The sequence below is a fragment of the Dreissena polymorpha genome, chromosome 9 (assembly GCF_020536995.1).
Source record: "Dreissena polymorpha isolate Duluth1 chromosome 9, UMN_Dpol_1.0, whole genome shotgun sequence".
Lineage (NCBI taxonomy): Eukaryota > Metazoa > Mollusca > Bivalvia > Myida > Dreissenidae > Dreissena > Dreissena polymorpha.
The window spans coordinates 79,165,658-79,186,931 of NC_068363.1; the positions used below are offsets into that span (position 1 = coordinate 79,165,658).

Consider the following 21,274-nt stretch of genomic DNA (forward strand, 5'->3'; position numbering starts at 1 on the left):
AGCTATCTCAATCGGACTGGCTCTGTCGTTTACATAGGTTGGCAGTGTGAATAATTTTGTTTATGGTATGATAACTTAGACGAGCTGCTTCGCTGAAGCAGCATCGTCAAAATACAAATATCTTTATAAACTAGACAGAACATGCCCGACTCGGAAAATTGATGTACGTTATCCTGACCGTCTTTTATTCTACAACAAACTATGATAGAACAATACTATTTTTTAAGCGACCGAAAATAAATGATAAATCGGATCGATTTATTTAATGTAAAATTTATACGTAATTTACAACTCACCTTTTTCCAATCATAGAGCAAACAATGTTTGCCTTTGAAACGTCTATATAATATATGTTCCGATTGATTGTCGTATAACCACAAAGTGGAAGCCACGTGTCACCTACCGAGACCTCCACAAACCCTTCCATGTAGTAGTCACCCGTCAGGCGAATATTGCGTACGACTATCGAACAGCAAAAACGATATAGAAACGATAAACTAGAATACCAAATAACTGGTTTTCTCACTCGTAAAAGGACTTTAAATGTTTGAGGAAAACTACGTATGCATTACCTGTATTTGTACACTGATTTATTAGTTCAATCCATCCGCCTAATGGGGTGCATGTAAACATGAACTCTTGTGAAGATAGTCCGTGAATACACGAGCCGCTGTATACATCACCGAAGTTGGTTATGTTAACGTGCTCAAGTAGACCATGGGACGTTTCTAGTGTTGCATTTTGACAACCTGATTAAATAATGGTTATCAAATAAGAGTGGTCATACTCCTTGATGACGACTATTTCATATTCGATAGATAACACGTGTGTAAGAACACAATATGTCAATAAATGTTAACTTGGAATTTAAAGTGTGAAGTTTATAATTATATTTCTTCCATTTGCAAAACAACTATTATCTATCTTAAAGGGGCCTTAACACAGATTTTGGAATTTAATGAAGGTTGTCATTTAATACTTTATATTGATAAATTTAAGCATTGGATCTAAAAATCTCGAGTATAAAATCAAAAATAAAAATTTTAAAAAAGAAAAAAAAGTAACCCCCAACTGGGCTCGAACCACTGACCCCTAGAGTCCTGGAGTAAAAAGACTCCCATTTAGACCACTCAACCATCCGTGCTCATACCATGATTGATGTATTTTATAATTCATATTAGCAATCCTCGAAGAACACACCATATTATTCAATCGTGTCGCATTGCAATGCTTTATAATTTTCAGGTTTTTAAATCGTCAAAAGATGCATATAATCGCTATTTTAGAGCATGGTCAATATTCAGTATTACTGTTTCCTCACAAATATAATAACTAAAACGAAAATTTGCGAATCTGAAACAACTTGTTTTTATTTTGTCAATTTCCCAAAACGTGGAAAGGCCCCTTTAAATATATGCTATTAGTATTTCTAATAAGATAAACATACCGACGCACATTAGGCCAATATCGTTGGAGTGTGTGCATCCGGACGAATTGTATTGGGAACGGGGACAGTTGTTTATCGATTGTTCTGAACCCGAGCAATGCAGATAAAATATAGGTCCACGTCCGACCCCATATCTTCCGTCGATGTAATAGTCTAAAGAACTTTGTATCAAAGAAACAAAATACAATTGCATGCAAAGTAAGCTACTTGAAGGGTTTATAAGTGTTACTTTTAACATATATGTGTTACTATAAGTATATGTTTGTCTGTATATGTTGCGTGTTTCTGTTAAAGCATTACTAAAAGCAGATCTTCATTAAAAAAATATACACTTATTCATTTTCATCGGATTGCGATGCGTTACTTTCAGATGCCATATTCACATAAACAAGTTCATTTCAACTTTTGCAAAAACATTTTTTTTATTTCTTATACAAGACAGTTTATCAATAGGTATGCAGTGGATCAAATAAATAAATGGCTTTATACATGCACTACTCTTAAATATTAATTGCATTATGTGAGTGTGCAATTGATCAACACTTTCAAAGTGTTCTAATGTAAACATCCTAGATAGTGTATACGTATAGACAATGGAATTATTATTTGTGCTCACATCTTGCATTGTAGTGTAGTTAGTAATTTACCGTAGGTCCATGTGCAGCATTCTACACAGTACATTTGCGTCATTCATATCGAAACCGTAAGAACACATTGTTCCCCAGACGCCATGTATTCTGATCTCAACTCGTCCTTCCAATGCGCTGTAACCACCAATCAGTCTGATGTCTTTGTCGGTGAAGTTATCTACATTCGAAAGACAACAATCTTTTAAATATTAAAACTACATCGTTATTATTTTTTTTAAATCGCTGGGTTGGATTAATAAATAATTGGTTGTGTCTATATGTCTAGAGCAACATTTGATAGTACAATTAAATAATTTTGATTGTAGCTTACTTACATCCTTGGTATGAAGCTGTGACCACACCCGTTGTGAAGAACACATATGATAATATAACTGAAGATACAAATATTGTTTGCAAATAAATATAAATGACAAAGTGACGAACTTACAAACAAAACTAAATACAGCCCAACGTTTGCAACATCCAAACATGTTCGGGTGTAAACAAAAAAAAAAACGATGTACAGGTACTAATGCTTATACACTAGATTTACAGAGACCCGTAATTACATCAAAGTGTGTGAATATTCAGTTAAGTATGAAATACACTTCAATATAAGATATCAAAAAACAATTGTATTTGTTTTTCATTTAGAGTACTTATATGTGTCGAGCATTGCAATAAAGACACATAGGTTTCAAATATATCTACGAGTGTTTTCCCAATATTGATTTTTATACATCATTGTCATTTTACTTTTGATTTGGGCAATTAGTGTAATGTTGTATGAAATACGGTGACTAGAATCGGTTCCCACATATAATTGTCCTAACGCCATTTAAGGCGCTTTTGATGTCGGTCGCTATGCTTAAGGTTGCTTTTCCTAAAGTTCCAACAGTTAACGTTTTATCCATGACATGCTTATTCCAATGTCCAATTTTTATGGTTATCATCACTTAACAAATCGTTGCGGTTATTGTTGACCAATCGTTAGGCCTTATCAGATCTTATCAAATCATAACATAAGTGGCATCTATTGTGTTTTTAAAACAGATTTGTTTTGGATGGCTCAGACAAAGTTAGCAATTCAACGGTCCTTGTTCAGAATATATGACATCTTAGTGATTATGGCCGACCTAGAACAAGACGACGAACAAGCTCAACCACGAGATATAACGTTTCGCATTATCCTAATGTTCAAAACCTGCCGAGAATGACTGGTATTCTTATGAAATATTGAAACATCATTCGCGAGTTGATACAATTAGTAACGAGGATACCAGACCACCCACGGTCTGATGCGTATCACTATATGTTCCTAATACAAATTACCTCATTTATTAATAAAGCCTTGTAGGTAATAAATCATTTAGCACCAATTATTTCTTGATTTGTTGAGAGTTGTAAACACATGTTTTTAAAAACGTAACTGTAAGATGCAAGTTGTGCATACAATTATATAAGATAGCAAGTTGTTTGAGAACACCGATTGCATCGAAGAAGTAAATCGTGACTGAATCTTCCAACCGAAAATGAATGTTCTGGAGGCTGGACATATGACTTAGCGCTGCTGTTTCCTCCGTTTCCCTATCTATTTTCAAGAACACTGCCCCCCGCCCCCCCCCCTCGGTTGCGTAATGTACTGTACTGTACTGCCTTTTGTGTTGTGGTAGCTAGTCTATCATTCTAATAAGATGTATTTTACCCATATTGTTATAGTACGAATCATACGTCGTCAGCATCTGTCATTATACATTTTTAAGGAGTGCTCCGTTTAAAGATGATTCCATAGTGATGTTCATGCACAATTCGGCCGTATTTATATCCATCTGGATCCAGTCGTGGTCGTAATTGTTTATGCTGTCAATTCATATCGGTATTGAGCGCTTGAATTCGTGATGAACGAGTAGTAATGAATCTGCACCTGTAAGGTCGTATGCTATCGGGATCGCAGTGGTTATTGTCGTGCAAGATGCAGGCATCGTCGCAGACTACATCAAAACAATCCGATTTGCAAGTTCTGATTGTATCTGAACTGGAAACCAATTTGTTATACAGATCGTGGAACATTATCCCAAAGAAGCGCCACACATCGTATTGGAATATAATTTATCGCATTTCTTTGTCATTTAAACTGTAGTTAAAAAAACATCCGCGAAAATATATGACATTCATTCGAAATAAATCGTAATAAATCGCACGATACTGGAAACCTAGTATAAAAGCGATGTTCGGTTCCAGACGAGCTTTTAGACGCAATCATCCGTTGGGTCAAATCTGCACCTTCACGTCATTGAAATTAATGTAATTCAGTAGCCCGTATAACTAAACCCATTTTTAGCCTGAAGGGTGAAGAATATAGTATTATTACCTAGAGCCAATAACAATACGTCAATGGTTTGGATATATACAGGCTACAATTAAACAGAATGTTTTACAAAACTGTTGATGTAGATAGAGGCAGGAAGGCCAGGTTTGATCCAAAATGAATTGGTGAATATTTGAATTTACGGAATATTTATTATTTCACACGTAAGTTTTCTTAGAGATTTACGTCAAGAAAAGTGGGATAATGACGATGAGACATCTTAATTTCAATCACATCTGCTAGTATTTTATATTTGTTAAGAAAAACGGAATGTCGCAATTCCAGTTATTTTAAGGTTTAATATAACCCTGTCTTTACCATTGGCCGTATACTTGTAATGTACATAACATATTTTATCCGTTCCAGAATAAATTCCAGTAAATTTAAATTCCCATGCCACTGTAACGAGGACGCAACCAATTTAGAGCTAGTTGTCACCTTACTGTATAGCTAAAGCATTCAACTTTACGTGTAATTTAAACAATTATACAAAGCTAATATAATTAATTTCAATAAGCTATACAATTGTGATTTGAATTATATTTACAAATTGTTTATAACTCTGCTTTTTTGAAAGAATATAATCACATACGGTATGAAGTAAAGATACAAATATTTAAATGACTTTTCCATTTTTCAACTAGGAAAAGCTTTAAACTACCTGCGTGAACTGATTTATTAGTTATGTGTACAACTGGTCAATTGTTTCAAATTTAGCGGGATCCGGCAATGTTCTTAAGTTTACTAACAGGATGAAAACTTTAAAATTCGTAAAATTAAAGGTTCTAACAGCCGTATTGCTAGGTGCGTAACTGAATTGGTCGTGTTTTTGGTGTGAGAGATGCAGAGCAGTCTTTGGAGAGATTGATGTTCAAATGCCTGGGTCCTGCGTTCTGTGTCCGCGTGAAGCGGCCAGGTCACCCGGTCATGGTGATGTCTGCACTAGTGTTGGTCGTGCTGCTTATCATGATCTTCGTATTTTTCGTGCTGAACTCCCATCCCGTATGCTCCGGCTCTTTAATAGAATCTGTTGTTGAGATCTAGAAGTTCAGTGCTGATGCCACCCACGAGGTCAATCAGCGAAGCTTAAGTTAGAGACTGTTCTTTCACTGATGTAGATAGAGGGTGGTGGTCATGGAGACTCTCCTGCATTATCTTTTCATGGCAACTGGAGAGGGCAGACATCCCTGACGGACTCCTATTGATGTCCTGAAAAAGTATCTCCACTGTCCGTTTAGAATCACTGCGCTGCTTGCGTTACCGTAGTGGCCTTGCAATACTTGCACCAACACTTCGTCAATGTTGATTCCTCTCAAAACATGGCATAGGCCATTATGACTTACGCGGTCGGAAGCATCGTGAAGTTGTGAAAGAGCTCACGTTGGTGTTGCAGGTGTTTCTCAATTATGATTCTGAAGTTGAAAATCTGTTTCACTGTGCTCCGTCCAGCTCTGAATCAAGCCTGCTCTTCGGCCAGCAGTTAATTTGCCTTACTTTTCTAACGATTAAGGATGATGCGTAGCATGACTTAGCTGAGATGACTAATGATGCTGATGTTGCGTTAATTCTTGCACAACTTGAAATTGCCTTAACGGTAGGGGTATGACCAGGGACTGGATCTACTCATTGGGCCTTTTTTCTCCTTCAAGAACCGTTGGAAAAGTTCCGTCATTGCTGAAGTCGCTGCCTCTTCTCTGCGTTTAATCAGCTCGGAAAAGACGTTGTTATGTCCCAAAGAGTTTCCTGCCTTAAGACTACTCACTGCCTCCAAAAACTCCGTCTCAATGTTGAAGCGGGTAGTTGTGGAGGCTTTGATGGTGTTGTATGCCTTCTTACTGCTGATTGCGGTCATCTCTTTGTAGATGTTGATACATTGTTCCTCAATTCGTTCCTCATTGGCCTCTTTAATCGTCTTTCTTACCGCCCTCTCTGCTTTTTGGTAATTTGCCTCAGTCCTGGCTGGTGTACTTCTCACGCCTCAGCTCTCGTCTTTGTCACATAGGTTCATGATTTCGGTCGTCACCCATGGCTTGTTTCTTCCTTCTCTCAATCCCAAGCATTTCTACGGCCGATGCCAGTAGGACATAATTGATGTTGTTAGTTATGGTGTCGATGACATTGTCAAAGATGTTAAGGGCAGCAAACTTGCCATCTATCTGTGCTTGAAATACCTCTGTTCTATCTGCATCTTAAAATCGTTCATGACTGATCTTTCTCGTACAACCTTTTCATTGATAGTTTCGTTTGATATAATACGATATAACGATTATAATATAACGATAACGATATTGTTTAACGATATAATAATTATAGAGTCCGACTAAGGCAGTGTAATTTTCATTATGAACACGGATTTTTATGTAAGAACATTTGAGGTAATTTTTAAACGATATTGATTATTTTAAAGAAATACCAAATTCTGGTTGTCAACAAACATTCACCAAAATACGAACATTAAATCACATCAATATTACATTAACTAATGATGAAATAAATTATATCTTAAATTTTAAATGGAAAACAAGTTCATTCTATGGACTCCCAAAAATACACAAAAAAAAAATAATCCAGGACGTAGTTAAGAAATGTAACTCAGAATATATTCAACTTTTAGACCCAGAACACTTAATTTTCAGACCAAGTGTTGCGGGTCAAAGTTGTGAAACTAATAGACTAAGTAATTTATTAGATATTCTGCTATATCCTTTTGCTCAGCATATAGACAGTAATGTAAACAATAACATATATATTATTCAACATTTACCTAGGCAAGTTCCAGAAGAAACTATTTTTACATCACTTTTACAAAGAGAATACCCTAAATGTGTCATTAAACAAGGTATCCAACAGGCTCTTCTGGTTCCGCGTGAACTTTTATTAACAGAAAAACCTGCGGAAAATACATATTTTATACCGTTCAAATCTACATATAAACCTAAAAATAAAGAAGTTTTCGGTGAACAGAAAAATAATATTAACATTTTGAAAGCTTACTCAAGTATGAACCAAATTTTACAAAATGCAAAAATAATAAAGTGTAAAAAAAGAATCAATTGAAAGCAGTTACTCACATAATCTAATTTTAACACAGTCCAGCCCAGTGTGAAAAAAGGTAACGATCCAAGATGCTGTGTGTTTACATTATAGAAGGTGACAACTTTAATTTAAAGGTAAAATATTTGAAATAAAAACAGAAATGTCATGCCATGTTAAACATGTTATTTATGTCTCAGTAAATAGTGGTTGCAATAAATATTACATAGGACAAATTGGAGATAAACTGCGTAATCGACGAACTGTTCATGAGCAACAAATGCGCGATCCCTCAACAAGACAGATACCAAAAGCAAACATCTCGATGGATGTAAAATTGTTTGCATATTCATGCGAGAATAAGTTCCTCACTTGACGGTCTTGGCAAAACAGATACGAGTGTTTACGGAAACAGTAAGACAGTTTTTTTTCTGATACATTTTTTGAAGACATTATATTTAGCATATTTTAATATGATGCTATTTTATTTGACGTAAACGAGACATTCAAGAAAAAAGAAAAAAAACAACAACAAATATTCATGATATTTCACTGCGCAGATCGAGCGCGCAAATCGAGCGCGAAAGGTTCTACGTGAGACAACGTACACAATCTGTACACCGTTCTTTATCTTGGTAAAGGCCCAGTCTCACTATGATGCCGGCGGATCCCCGGTGCGTCCCCGGGGCTCCAACGGGGACGACCGGGATGAACCAGGGAAAACCGGGGTTCCTCCGGGAAAGTATTTAAACGTTCAATACCTCCGGGATGAACCGGGAGTCACCGGTCAGGAGCGGAAACGACCGGCGCGGCACCGATAATTACCGGGATGGCACCAGGAACAACCGGGACGGCACCGTAGCTCCACCGGAGCCCATACAGACCCCGGCAGAGCTACGGCAACGCCCCGTAGGAGCCCCGGTGAATGCAATTAGAGTCCCGTTATAGCTACGGTACATAAGTTAAACGGCGCTGTGCCGGGACGCCACCGGCATTGACCGGGGATCCGCCGGGGCATTACCGTCGACGATCGGGGTGAAACCGGAGCGTTGTCGTAGCTCTGCCGGGGTATGATGTCGTTATAGCCCCGGTGAGTGCCGGCGGTGTTACGGTATACCGGGGCTCTGCTGGGACGCTGCCGGCACAACCGGGGCACTACCGGCGACAACCGGGGCTATGTCGGGACGCTGCCGGCTTTCACCGGTGCTCAACCTAGGCACTAGCGGCGACAACCGGGGCTCTTCCGGGGCTTCACCGGGATAAACCGTAGCCAGTCCGGGTAGACCGGGACTCTGCCGGGCTGTTGACCGGCTTCAACCGGGGCTGAACCGGGAAATATTGTGACTGTGTTAAAACATTTCTTAGAATCATCCCGATCCTCGCCGGTCGACCGGCGTTAGCAAACAGGGATTGACCGGGGCTCTACTGGCAATAGTGAGACTTGTGCTAAAGTGGATTTTCTTTTGTATACACAGTACAAAGGGAGTATGAGTGTTTTCCTGATCTGTTAATTATTTAATAGAAAGCTATTTTTGGCTATTGAAAGTGATTTATTTGACGCAAACAACGGCCGTTTTTTTGCGGCCATGTTGTTGTTGTTGTTGTGTATCTTCACCGCCTATGTAGACGAACCTCTAGCAGATCTGTAGAGTTGAACAAAAGGTTATCGTTCTCACAACCAGTATCGTGTCCACCGTCTCTGTACACTGTAGTATATACACAAATACTGTGTTTTCTTACAGTCTCTGAGCTTCTGCACTCAACCGCTTGGGCCAATCCGTATAAATGCGGACACAGGGAGAAATTCGGACAAAACATCCTAAATGCATTTTACGTCACACTAAATCTAGCCCCAGGCCTTCAGCGCCTACAGCACTTTGATTCTAATACCCATGCGACGTGTGATTACTGTTTTCAACATATTGATAACTTAGTCCGGATTCACTGTACATTTTTACATACTATATGAGTTTTCTTACTTGTTTTCAAGTAGTCTTCCATTAATTGCGTTGATGATTTTATATTTGTAAAAAAAAAACAATTCAGTAAGGTTTGGTGCTTTTAAATTGTATGTATATCTCTAAAATGTGTGCATATGTGCATTTAAGCTGAATATAATTATTACACAAATGATACAATACAATTTAGACAGCTCTTAAACGTCTAGTTGAAAAGAAAATTACTGTTTCAGCTGAAGACATTTCAAGGTTCATTTCTATATTATCTATTATATGAAAAGTGAGGACTTTTAAATTCTCTTGCAAAATTATTAATTCACCAAACTCACTAATACGATCTATGTACGATAGGAATATCACTTATGTAAAACTATGCTGGGCAAAAGCTAGCAAATATTTTATTGACAATTTAGGCTTTACTTATTTATTGCATGAGAATGTTAACATAAAATACATCATCCAAACTCAAACAACGACTTCGCGGTCAATACCTCAAGTCATGGTATGATATGATAAATTCGCAAAGTAAATCATATTTAAATTTGAAATTTAAAAAGGATTTTACATTTGAAACAATGGAATGTGTTGATAATGATGGCCATAGCAAAGCTCGAACAAGATTTAGACTAAGAGCTCATTCGTTAGAAATTGAAACTGGTAGAAACAATAACATTGCTATAGAAAGCAGGAAATGCAGACTGTGTGATTCATGGTTGAATTACAATATCATTTCTTATGTATATATACGCTTTATAAAGATTTAATAATAAAGTATAATGTTAACCATTCGTTTTATACTGCCAATAAGTTCACATCTATGATGTCCAGTACTAACACTAGACAATAAAGAAATATTTCCATATTTATTTAGAATGCTATGATGCCATGCTACTTTGTTGCTTCTTGTTAAGACTAATGTTGCAAATCAATTATTAACTCACGTAATAATTTAATTATCTATTTATGTGAAATGCTTTTTATTCAGTTTTTAATTTGTTTTGTCATCTTTATGTATATTTGTTTAGTATGTGGCCAGATGAATGTATTTGATGATTCTGCAAATAAACTGAAACTGAAACTTTATTGACAAGATAGTCGAAACTTAAAAAAATCACTGTAAAATAGGGATGAGTGTAAACTTTTGCATCTGCTTAACATGTCAACATGACAGATTAGTAGATGAGTAGAACCCATAAACATTGTGAGTAACAATCGCGGAAGGAAAAATCATACTATGCAGCGAGCAATTTTTTTTTTAAAGTTTGTCGCGTTTCCGTTAACCACACATCTTCCTGTTCATCAACAAACCGCTTTATGCTTAATGGCAATCGCTTATTATATTGTGCGACATTTATCGTTTTAAGTGGAGCTTGTGTTATGTGGAAGGTTTTGAAACAAATTCAGTAAAGAAATCAGCCTTCAACTCTAAGCGGTTTTTAACAAGGAACAGAAAACGCAACTAGCAATAAACATTTTAAAGAAGATTGTTACACAAGTACATTTGAAATAACAAGAATACTCTTTATAAATTTAGTATTAAAAGACAGATTTAAACACTGTCTGTTATAAGATAAAAAACATAACAAACTTTTTGGTGTAAGATTTTTATTTTCTAATTAGCTTGGATGCGGCATGGCATTGAATATTCAGAAAGATAAATATCTCGATTTTCTTTATTGGCTGATTTATGACTGTTTAACCCAATAAGAAAAGAGCTTTTAAACGTTATTTAGACCCATGTTAAGCGAAATAATACAGTGCCACTTTTTGAAATTCTTCCTTAGGAAGATTTAATTGTTACTACAAATGTTATGGCCAATCAGGGTTTTGCTAAAACTAACAACCCATCAAAATACGCGTTTAACGCATTTCACGCGCGCTATTATATCTTTCTATAAATTTTGAATTCTTCCTAAGGAAGATTTAATTGCTCCTTTTAATATTTTAGCCAATCAGGGCTTTTCCAGAAATAACAGCCAATCCAAATCTTTTGATTTCACGCGGGTTATTTAATCTTCCTACGAATTTAGAATTCTCCATGAGATGCAAAAATGTTCCTAATGTAGATGTATTTTACATGAAATGAAACTATGAACGAAGTTCAGCGCTAAATTATGCAATTTGTATTCAGTAAAATTATTATAGTATTTAAGTAGTATTTGAATCATTTTATTGTATTCAGTTTTTCGTTCATTTATCGAATGTACTTTAAAACAGCTGCAGCATTAGTATTTGTATCCAATTACAGCATAGATTTTAGATCTATATACAACTAGATGTATATAGTTGAAACTGTGAATTTTTATAATCTTTCATTAATTAATAAATGACCTCGTAATTTAAAACATGAGCTGATAAATATTTGAATTCATGTATACATAGTTTTAAAACAGTTTACATATTATAAATGTTTCAATACGCGCACGACATTTATCATCATTACATGCACTGATTATTCAGAACAGATCATATAATAACGCTGTGGCGAGGTACGTGTCAGTCTGTTAAGTGGTACGCTTCGGCAATGATACGCTTAAGCCGACATTCCGTTGTATTAGTATGGCGTTGTTGTTAATTGTTGTTGATGTTTACCCTCAGATATCCAAACCTTTTGCTGCATGTTTAACTAATTCCGAAGTATAAAAATGATCTTAATCACTTATTCCATTTTGCACTGTACACTGTCTTCATTGAGACTTCTTTTTGAGCTGTTTCAAGCCATTAATTAACAACTATAAAAACGAAATCTTTTACGCGCAGCCAATCACACAAACATCTTCGGAGCCTTTCAATATACGAAGATTAACAATCCTTTCAATTTCAGTTAAAAATACCCAACACTTTATAATTATGTGACATGTTTGGCATACTTTATTTTAAATATTTATGCTACTTTAAACAAATTATCTGAAAAGAGGATGTCATTTATTATCGATGGCCCGGGGTTTTATCTAGTAAATGCCTTGGTGTTGAAATATTGAAATTTGATTTCGATTTTGAAAGGAAATTTCCAAAGAAACGCTAGTGTGTACGCATGCCACAAATTACTCGAAGTTAGCTCCGTTCTATAATGTTAAGTGACCATCTTGGTCGCTGAGCTAATATAAACATTGCTTAAAGTTCTTGTCATTTAAATCTTAATTGGAGTCATTCAGATATGCACCTTCATTTCATTACGTCATTAATGAACATAGACTATGACAACAAAATATAGAGTGTTTGAATTATTTTTATAAATTATTAAAATTATTATAATATAATTATTATAAAAACTATATTATATAAAATGCGCGTAACTAATGCGGTAAATAAATCCGATTAAATACAAACCAAGATTATTCAGCAAGGACTGTGGCAACAAAAAATAGAGTGCTTGAATTATTTGTATATATATTATAAAATAAATTTTATAAAATGCCCTTAACTAATGCAGATAATCAATAAATCAGATTAAATAGAATCAAAAAAATTATAAGAAAAAAATATAGCGAGATCGAACTCTTGACAGAGGAGACATAATAGGAAATGTGTGTATATTCCGAGGTCCTTTCGCACCTTAGACTCAAGTTTGGACGATTTGTTAATGATATCTGCAAAAGCTAGCTATTTTATTTTGACCGGACAGCCAAATAAGTTTAAAAGGATAAATGCAGTTGATGATGATGATGATTTTATGAACATGATGATGATGATCTGAACTCTACATACTGAGCACAGGAAGATTTAATTGTTCAGAAGGAAGATATAAATCTTCCTAAGGAAGGACAAATGATGTGTCTGTCTTAGGGCAAATGTGCAAGACACTTGGGATAATTCATTGGCTTTTGATAATCTTATATTGTTCGATACAAATAAGCTGGGAACAAAACATTTTTTTGAAAACTAGATTCATATGATATGAATCTAAAAGTATGCACCAACTGAGTTCCGGCTTTGTGCCAAGACTTTGTTGTTACAGAAGTGTATTGTTCCACTCTTCAACTCAAAGATGAGTGATGTTTTTTTAATCTTCGATTCCAATCAGACATTATAAACAATCCAAGACATTCAGCATTGTATTATTTAGTAACCCACACAATGGTTAATGTCATGTGTAACTGTAATCGCAATCTAGTAAACAACCATCTAGGGAACTGAATTTTTCTTCCAAATTATATGTATTCACAAAATACAAACACAGGTAAGTAATATATCATTATTGTAATTCAACAAACGCCAAAGCATGAAGTTGTGTATGCGTCTAAGCTTCACAGGATAGAGATCTAGACACGCAATCTAATTCATTCAATCTGAACTAGCATACCACATCTAACAAATTCAACATGCAATCCCTTTTTAGGTACCCGTTTAAGCTTTACAGTCAAGCATTATGCCTGAGGTAGAACCATCCTAGGTTATTAACTTACAAAAGCCGATTCTGAAAATGTGTTGTCTATCTTGAGGTAAATATTCTCGTATATCTCAGAATAATTGAGAGCCCTTTCAAAAATGTCAACTGGCTGTATGAGTGTGAAATGTGTCATCATAGACAGTTTAAAATATTGTTATTGTTCTGCTGATTATACAATGTTTAGAAGTGTTCTACAGGCTGACAAAAACTCTTTCTCTTATATCTCTTATCTCTTAAAAGCAACCTTAAAATGTTCTAGCAGAAGACCAATATTAATTTAGTAACATGTGCTGTAACTATCAATTGTGATGTAAAATCAAATAAAATGTAAAATCTCACTTACTTAAATAATTTAAATGACTTTTGTATCACAAAAATACAAAACAAAACATGCACACATCATTGAAAAATACATAGATATATGTCATTTACTTGCATTTGTCATATGTTGATAAATAAAGTGGACGTCTAACTATAAGTGAAAACAGATGCGTTTGCCTACGGCCTGCAGACAATTTTCCATGCATGCAATATGCTGTCATTCAGATGAAATGTGCTTCGAGACATATTGTCATGTTTTCAACATCAATAGTGAAGGATAGAATATGTGTGTATTAAAGAATGAAAGAGGAAGAAAGCAGCAATTACATGCTCCCAGATTTTATCCAGAGTGTGGAAAAAAACGCGTTTTTGGACTTTTTTTTCTGAAAATGTAACCTGATTAACTATTAAAAAGTTTAACAAATGGTGTTAATGTTGGTAAGTTATGCGTATGAAAATATATATGCATGTACCAAATCATATGGAATAGTGGAACACAATCGTTATTTTCTGAAAAAAATCATAAGAATTCGTGGAACTCAGCAAAAAAATATTGTAAACGATCATAGTCGAAAAATAAATCTTGGCATTCGCAATATATCAAAAAATATGTTTAATAAGTGAAGGATATATGTATGCAAGCCTTTATGCACGTCAATCATATACACTGCCGGCGAGACCAGCCCTGACCTTCACCTGGGCGATAATATATATTTCATAAATAAACCTCGCTTAACGCCACAGAAACAGTATACGGAGAATTTGTTTACCGTTTTAAAGTTATCGTATATAAATACAATGTAGTCTGAATGTATATAGCACCATACATATAGTTGCCGAAAAAATTAATTTTGTCAGGAAAGTATTCGCGAAGAAAATTGTTTTAATTGAAAATTGAAACTTCAAAAAACTGCTTTAGACTTCCTTTATCCAAAATTGAAAGAAAATACTTATCAACTAATAAACAAGTCTTTCTTACAATTATAATTCTTCGCGTACAATTACTTAAAAAAAACACGTTATCGAATGAAACACACGGCTGTTGTAGACCAGCGCTCTTAGCAAGGAGCGTATTGGCGTTAATACAAGAATAACATCATAAAAATGAGCATTAATTTAATGTTCTTATTTTCTATTGTAAGTGCAAGCCATGGTTACATTTATTGAATATTACATTTCAATCTGGCCCTAGTCAATCTGACAGTTAGGAATTATATAAACCATTTGTCACCCATTAGAAAGCGTTAGCTGTAAGTATTACAATGAGAAACACGAACCAATTATCTTTTCAAGATGTCTACGCTATGATTGTAATTGTATTGTCAAGTGTTATCACCTAATCATTTAATGCACGAAGAAACAAGTAATTATAACAAATGTTGCATTCATTATATGACTTACCGAGGCCTTTATCCATTGTTTTACTAGAATAATCCACTAACTACCTGCACACACTGCTTTTCAATAAATGTGTACAAAGCGTCGGTGATTTAAACATAAAGCGAGCTATTTATTTAGTTAACGGCCGACCAGGAAGAGAAATAAGAAATGTCGCAACATTTAAAGAGATGTTAATATCGAATCGCGTGCGTGCATAAATTATGGTAGCAGTGAGTTATATCTTTTTTTAAATAAATTTAAACGCATCTCTAAGTGAACAATAATTTATATGTAATTTTTAGAAACTATAAACACAGCTTTGTCAGCATTCGAGTAGAATTTGTTTAATGCACAATAACGCACGAAACATAATTATAACAATTATGACAATTTCATTTCCTCTGTATGTTAACGAAAACCCAGACACGTGTATAAAGTTGTGTATAAGTTGAATAATTGAAGGCATTTTTAAGCAATTATACTTGTTGACATTTCCATATCCAACTTGTAATTTTATCCAACTTTTTATATTATCATGAAGTATCAGTATCTTTATACAATATTGTATTAAATACATATTGTCAAACTGCATGGGGTGTTGCATGTCGATCACCTCTTTTAAGTGTTAAAAATCCATATATATATATATATATATATATATATGGAGCAAGGTATATATACATATGACAAATAAATCTGTTGGTCTAACGCATACGTGTATCTCAGATATGGTATAAATACTTATTCCGTATTCGTTCTTAAGTTTTCACATTATTCTTGTTAGTCTCTATGCACTCAACTATCTAAAAGATGTTGTTGTTTGTATTTTATTGTTTATAACTAACACATATAACAAAATATAATTATTTGTTCATATGTATCTTACAATTTTAGCGTCAATGGCAAAGGTATGTTTTGAACAACTGTGTATGCATCGAAATGCATTCAACGAGAAGTGTATTCGACCCTCATATTATTTTTCCTTAAGAACAATTATCATTTTTTACTCAATAGTCTGTAAGTAGGTGGCTCTTCAATATTTGTAATTTAGTTATGCATTTAACAACAATATAATATACATGTGTTCACAATATCACAATTGAGTTCTAACGCATCGATTACGTAAATACACATTATGTTAAGAATTATTGAAAGATTAAACAGGGTGTTGATAATACGAACTTCAACAATGTATCGATCGGACTGTTATGGTCGCGACATTTTTCTTATTAACACAAAACAGAACTTAGATAGTCTTTGTGAAGAGCTTATACAACCCGATTTAAACTTTAAAGTGTTGAACGCACAATGTTATAGACATACTTGGAAAGCGTGACAAGATGTTAGTGATGCGTTCAAACGACGTTCAGTGTCGTACTGCGGACCTGTGTAGCATGAACTGCAATAACGACATACATCACGCACATATTTAAGGTATTGAATTACATTAAATACAGGCATGAAAATGCATGCTCAGACTAACGTTCTTTTATTTAAAAATTATTTTCATGACAATGTTCATGCATTGATCACTGACATTACCCCATGTTTTGAAATATTGTTTCGTTATCTAAACAAGTCGTTTTAACATTCCAGTGGTTGGTCAATGATGAATTTGGAATTAATGGTCGACATTTTATTGCGATTGTAATCAGATAAGGATACGACCATGCGACAATTAAACTTTGAAAGATGGTTGACGAAACTGCATTAGCCTTGCGGTTTAAGTTCGGCATTGTTTATTCTATTTTGCTTTTACTTGTTCAAAATTTATCATTTACTTTAATCTTTCACATATGTCTTCATCATTTAAACATTTTATAGACCGATACATGAAAACATCATGTTCGAATCTTGTAAAAAATGCGACAAGACGATTAAAGCAAATTTTATTAATACAAAATTATGCGTTGATCTTTTCAGCCAAAGACCGGTTCGAATTGATAGCTCGTATCTTGACGCTTACAAGTGGCGTGTACAATATCACCATTTCACTCTATCACAACAGGATACATGTGTACTGTGACATGGAGACGGATGGAGAAGTGAGGACGGTAGTATCAGTTTAAATATAAATGTAATATTGCAAATCCACTGACCCCTCTAGCACATAAGTGTATTGTCACATGGTGACAGGTGGAGGAAATTGTATGCTTATTATAGAAACAAGATTACCACTTCATTCCACTTCATTCTACCGCATTTAATCGCAAATAAAGTATCTGCAACCCCCTAAAGCACAAATTCATACACTTGTTATGTGAGATGAAGATGGACTGTGGAGGGTATACGATAGAGTTAGTTTAATTATAAATACACGTTTACCATTCCAGTAACTTGCATCAATAGAGGAGAATGAACGGTGTAAACTCCGTTGAAAGTAAATTGCCATAACATGTTTGTACATTTTACCTTTTATCACTAAAGTGTATTTTTGTATGCTTTGAATCAAAGTTTACAGTTAACATTTGAAGATATGTTTATATGTTTTTGTACCATGATGTGTTCAAGATATTTCAAAGACGTTTCAACGTAACTGTTTATTTTTATAGAAACTTTAATGACTATTGAAACGGATCCAGCAATATGACTAGTGATTATTGGCTAGGTAAAATAACGCACAAACACATTATTGTATAATAACATAAATAATTGACTAGTTTCTGGTACAGATGGATGTGATGAATGTCTTTAACTATCTCGTACAAGTGACCTATTAAGTCATGGGACCGACTAACTGTTTTGCGGAATCGACTTAGTAAATGATGTGAATGTGTTTATAAGTCGTGGGAACTTTAAAGTATTGTTTTATTATTAAATTTATTTCATGTAGAGCAATTAGCTTTATATCAAAATAATCAACCTATTGTTCTAAATAAAGCATACAGCTTGCTTCATGGTATAAATTAAAGGAATTCACCGAACTCCCAGTTAGCTCATGCAACAACACACTCTGATATATTGATCAGCATAAACAATAGACATGTTGCAAAAACACGGATGCCTCCATTTAAAGACACCACCAAAATTCATTGTATGTTAATGTATGTTTGTATATTTTACAACAGTGGACAAACACTGGTTGCTGCCCACATTTCTTTCTTTAATATTACCCTATATTCACTCCCGCTGAACTACGTTACAATGAGAGGTGCGTCTGTACGACAACGCGATACGGCGTCATAACTACAACGGTTACGGCGTCTTTCCACAGTTTGTTGACGATACGGGACGTTGTTTAAATAAATGGTAAATAATTGTAAATAACGGTAATTTTGAATAGTTTGTGTACGTGTAAGCCAATGTTTATTTAAATACGGATATTGTGTTCCTCTTTCTTAGCTTGTCATGAATTTTTTTTCTATGTTATTGATGAAATGGAAGACCTGTATAGACAACTGATAAAATAATTGGACTATAATTTAAAGTCTGACGTTACACAAAAGAAAATAAAAACAAAAGTAAGCAAGAAAGAATATTGAATCAATCTTATCAAGATCTGTCTCAAAACTAACTGCATGTAAGTGTAACGAGATAGATTTTGATGAATTAAAATGTTACGGCGTCTTACAGAGAATGTTACAGTGCATTTATTACACCATATTTAAGGTTACGGTATAGTATCGACGGGTACTAGAGATATTTCAACTGTGGCAATTATAGCGAAATGGCAATTAAAGCGAATTCTAACAACACGTTTAAGAGTTATTTTAGTTTAACATGCTTCAAACATACAAAGGACCATACTTCTAACTAAGCACGTTACAAATTGCATTCATTGTTCGATGGTAGTTCACGCAATATGGTTATTCCGCTGTCAAAGCAAAAAGCAACTTACATCAAGCCGCTAATAAGGAGTTGAAAAATAAATATTTTTCGACTGAAATCCTTCAAAATCTGGTCTCATCAAATGTTTATTCATTAGCGTAAGGAGAGATGCGATGGGTGGCCGCACAAGGACTTCTAGAATATTTTGGCGCACTATGGCCGGATTCGGCAACCGGATTCGGCGCCCTGATTTTTCATTTCACCTTATCAAACTGGACATTAATTTAGTGACCAGTGCTTATCGCAACGGGTAGATCTACAGATTGAGATAAAGGCGCGCCTTGACATACATAAAGAGCGCTTTTACACGTTTACGTAAATCATTAGCTTGAGTCTTAACGCGCATCTTGTCGCAGATAGTCGCGTGTTGGAAAGCCAATCAGAAAGGTTATCTATCACGACACTTATGGTAAACAGAATCCACTTTTGCATCAAAGCATTATAAATGTCTTACCGGTACATTATACGCTTTTCACTAGATAATAGGATGTATAATTACTAAAATAATTTTTAAGAGAATGGACATTTACATATTAAAGATTTACCCCGTAATGAGGAGCAGCATACTATCAGTTTATGCCCAATTAAGGAATTTATAAACTTGCGCCTCTTCAAAAAACGAAATATGCCATTTGGGGATAAAAAACGGGCCAACTTAAACAATAGCCTTGGACACCGATACTTTAGGAGTATATGTGCTAATGTAGGGCTTTAACCACCTGAAATTGCCACAACATTTATCTGGAGCACGAACCAATGCAACTTTTTAGTTGAGATAATGACAGGCTATATGACATAACTAAATTATTAAGAGGATTTTAACATTGATTATGATAGCACGTATCCATCCTTTATGCGGACATTCGGGCGAACAACAACTGTATTAGTAGTGGTAGAAAAATAATCTACCAAAAGAAGGACATACGTCTAGGGGTGACATAACTTACACGATGAGAGAACTCGCATATGAGACACTTTGTTTGTAAATTGCCTATTCCTTTGGGCCACACGAAATTGTATGGTTGTTCGAGGTATGTTTTTTTCTAAAACTTGTAGCGAGTGAAGGAAATAAAACCAGAAAAACTTTATTTAACATTTCGCGCAGACGACCGGAAAAACACTGTGAATAAGACATATTTTTCTATAACAATTGAACATTTCTCCCAAACAAATTGAAGACTTTACTCGACTTATAATTAAAGAATGTTGTTCATTATTTGTTCATAAATTGCGTAAATGATGTGTAAAACCTTAAAATTACTAGTGACAATGTTTAGTTTATTCTGTACTGCAATGATGACACATTAAGGTCAGAGAATATAGATTTCCATATCAGTTCTGCTATTTGTTCGGCCTTACTTACCGGCTTTTCTTACCGGAGATCTATCGCAAATAATTTCAGCCAGTATCTTCATCTCATTCACTAAAATCACTGTTGTTTTTAAGGATAAGAACTTTTTTAACTGCGTGCGGTGCCCGGCGTTTGGTTGTAAATTGCTCAAAAGCGCCAATCCTATTGAATATTCACATGCTTACAATAACTTGGGCAACATGACATAGTCGGCAGCAGTGATCGCTATGCAAAATAAATCTTCAAAACATTTGTAACGGGCTAATTCTGAGCAACTACAGGAAAAGTGACATTTTGTTAAAGCCACTTCCAAACAGCAAAGTGATGTTAGTGTGTACTCAAAGTTATTAAACATTTATGTCTTAAAAATTATTGGCGCAACCAACATTCATAGAAACATAGCTATTAGATTGAAAAAAGTCGGATGCAGAAGAAACGGACACTGCGGGCGTCATATTATTAATTTTACGATTGAAAGGTGCAGCGAATCCGACAAACATCATATGCATGTGTTATTTATTAACAAATAAATTCTAACAAGTACACCAGACACACGAAGAGCACACACA

At 34.8% G+C, this 21,274-nt stretch overlaps 1 protein-coding gene across 1 annotated transcript; it reads right to left on the reverse strand.

The window, feature by feature from the left end:
* Positions 1 to 292: 292 nt before the first annotated feature.
* LOC127846202 (lysyl oxidase homolog 3-like) lies at positions 293 to 15,678 on the reverse strand. The gene is made up of 6 exons (XM_052377374.1): positions 15,548 to 15,678; positions 2,412 to 2,468; positions 2,095 to 2,254; positions 1,448 to 1,608; positions 573 to 749; positions 293 to 462 (listed from the first exon to the last, which is right to left on the reverse strand). The coding sequence occupies exons 1-6, from the start codon at positions 15,561 to 15,563 to the stop codon at positions 293 to 295; spliced, it is 741 nt and encodes a 246-aa protein (XP_052233334.1). The 5' UTR covers positions 15,564 to 15,678.
* Positions 15,679 to 21,274: the final 5,596 nt, after the last annotated feature.